The sequence below is a fragment of the Antrostomus carolinensis genome, unplaced genomic scaffold, assembly GCF_000700745.2.
Source record: "Antrostomus carolinensis isolate BGI_N321 unplaced genomic scaffold, ASM70074v2 scaffold493, whole genome shotgun sequence".
NCBI lineage: Eukaryota > Metazoa > Chordata > Aves > Caprimulgiformes > Caprimulgidae > Antrostomus > Antrostomus carolinensis.
Window position 1 is genome coordinate 1,301 of NW_010302887.1, and position 2,982 is coordinate 4,282.

Here is a 2,982-nt window from a genome sequence, read left to right on the forward strand (position 1 = left end):
AGGAGGGTGGAGAGAGGTGGGGGTGGGTCTGTTCAACCAAGGCCCAAGGGACAGGACAGGAGGAAATGGGCTCCAGTTGTGGCCAGGGCAGTTGAGATGGGATGTGAGGAAGAATTTCTTTGCTGCAAGGGTTCTGAGGCATTGGAAGGGGTTGCCCAGGGCAGTGGTGGAGTCCCCATCCCTGGAGGGATTGAAGAGTCGTGTAGACACAGTGCTGAGGGACATGGGTCAGTCATAGGGGACTGGTCAGTGTTGGGTTCATGGCTGGACTCCAGGAGCTCAAAGGGCTTTTCCAACCACCACTCTGGTCCTGTCAGGCTGTGACCCCCCAGCAGCCCCCTCCCCTGTGGGGCTCACCCTGCCGGAAGCTGGAGTCGACGGGGGGGTCGGACCCCAGCCCGTTGCTGGGGGGTCTGCAGCTCAGGTCGATCAGTTGATGGAGACGAAGTTTCCTGCAATAAATGGAAGCGGCTTCGGGCTCCAGCGCGATCAGCAGCTGCTCCGGCTTCTCTGGGGACACCAGACCAGCCTGTGGGGACAACGGGGTGTCACGAAGGTGCTGAGCATCCCATGGGTGCTCCTGCCCATCCCAAGGAACCAGTGGTGGCACCAAGCACTCAAGGGACATCCCCAACCCATGTCCCCATCCCCAGTGCCACCCTCTTGCTGCACCCCCAGCTCCAAAGTCCTCCCACCTCATCAACACCAGGTTTCAAAGCCCATCAGCCAACGTCCAGATCTTATTCCCTGGGCTACCAGGAGAAGCCAGAGACCCTTTGTGAGGTGGGCAGCACCCAGAGGGAGAGGGAGGACGGAGCACAGCCCCTGGTGAGGGTCACGGTGTGGAACAGCCCCCCCGGGGTCTCCTCACCTTGTAGGCAGCTTCTCGCATGAACTGCTTGGCTGGTTGCTTCCAGATGGCCGGCACCGTGATCACCCAACGGATGGCATCTCTCTCAGGCAGGGATGGACACTGGTCCTTCAGCTCCTGATGGGGAAGAAGCAGTGGGTGACATCTCCCTAAGTGACCCACCACCCAAGGCTGGAGCATCAGGGCTCTTGGTGAAGGGTGAGGAAGCAACGTTCATCAAGGATGACCCAATGTTCCTCAAGGATGACCCAACGCCCACCAAGGATGACCCAACATTCACCAAGGATGACCCAACGTCTGCCAAGGATGACCCAACACCCACCAAGGATGACCCAACGTTCACCAAGGATGACCCAACGTTCACCAAGGATGACCCAACGTCCGCCAAGGATGACCCAACGTCTGCCAAGGATGACCCAACGCCCACCAAGGATGACCCAACATCCATCAAGGATGACCCAACGTCTGCCAAGGATGACCCAACACCCACCAAGGATGACCCAACGTTCACCAAGGATGACCCAACGTTCACCAAGGATGACCCAACGTCCACCAAGGATGACCCAACGCCCACCAAGGATGACCCAACATTCACCAAGGATGACCCAATGTCCATCAAGGCTGACCCAGTGTTCACCAAGGATGACCCAATGCCAACCAAGGATGACCCACACGCTCCATATGAGGTTGGAGAGGAGGGTGGTGTGATGATCCAGGAGAGCTGGTGTGGGTCATACTCAACATTTATCAAGGATAACCCAATGTTCACCAAGGATGACCCAACGCCCACCAAGGATGACCCAACATCCATCAAGGATGACCCAACGTCTGCCAAGGATGACCCAACACCCACCAATGATGACCCAACGTTCACCAAGGATGACCCAACGTTCACCAAGGATGACCCAACGTCTGCCAAGGATGACCCAACGCCCACCAAGGATGACCCAACATCCATCAAGGATGACCCAACGCCCACCAGGGATGACCCACACACTCCATATGAGGATGGAGAGGAGGGTGGTGTGATGGTCCAGGAGGGCTGGTGTGTGTTTTGGGGTGTCCCACCTGCACGGCGTGCTGCTTGAAGAAACGGAGCGCGTGGGCGAAGACCTCCAGCGCCTGCATCTTCTTCCCATTGACAGCTTCGAGCTCAGTTGTCATGGTGAGATCCTGCCATGGAGAAAGAGCAGTGACAGCATCAAGAAGGGTGGTGGGACGTGGTTGACATCTCACCCTGTGCTCCGTTGGTGAGCCTCTGGCAAGGTGCTCATCTCCTTCGTGCCAAACAAACCAGCTGGGACATGGACACCCAAAATGCTGCTCTGCAGCCACATCCACCTGCCCCTGGGTGGGGGGGACCCCAAATTCCTCCCTCTGCCAAGGGTGGAAGCGTTGCCACCTGCAAAGGGTGGGTAGAGCACATGGGGAGCGTGGTGGGACGCTGGTGGTCAGAGGTTTGGCTTGTAGCCCCTCTCCATCCCCTCCAGATCTCTCCTCCCCGTGGTGAACCACAAAGCAGGAGGAACCCCCAGGACCAGCCTGGCCAAGGTCCCCTGAGGAGGTCGGGGTGGCAACAGGGACTTACGCTGGTGCTGTGAATCTTCATCTTAAACTTCTCAAAGTAGAGCCAGTCCCGGGCTTCCTCAGGGTCCAGGTCGTGGTAGTAGTCCCTGGCAGTGTAGCCAAAGCTGTGGAAGATGCCTTCTGGTGTCAACAGGAGACTGGTGGGGGTCTTCTGGTTGGCCACCCCTGGGTCACCTCCTTCCCATTTCCTGCAAACAGGAGCCATGAACCTCATGGAATCATGGAGTGGTTGGATCTGGAAGGGACCTTAGAGATGATCCAGATGGACTTTAAGGTCCCCTCCCAACCCAACCCATTCCATGATCCCTCATCCATGATGCTGTGGATGTTCAATGCCCAACCTGGCTCCATCCCTTCCTCCCAGTAAGCCCAGTTCCAACCATTTTGGGCAAAAAGAAGTCGTTTACCAGCCCTGGGAAGAGCTCCTGGACCTCTGGCTGCTCCTCACCTCATCATGTGGATGGACTCGGGGTCGCTGGAGAAGCTGAAGGCGTAACCGCTGGATGTGGTGCCGAAGTCGATGG

At 57.7% G+C, this 2,982-nt stretch overlaps 1 protein-coding gene across 1 annotated transcript; it reads right to left on the minus strand.

Annotated features, from left to right (window-relative positions):
• Positions 1–357: 357 nt before the first annotated feature.
• LOC104519148 (heat shock 70 kDa protein 12B) lies at positions 358–2,977 on the minus strand (the record flags this gene model as incomplete). Its single annotated transcript, XM_010163892.1, has 5 exons — positions 358–529; positions 872–988; positions 1,940–2,044; positions 2,460–2,646; positions 2,907–2,977. Coding segments are annotated over 5 exons (652 nt in total), but the record flags the coding sequence as incomplete, so codon positions are not given.
• Between the last annotated feature and the right edge of the window lie 5 nt (positions 2,978–2,982).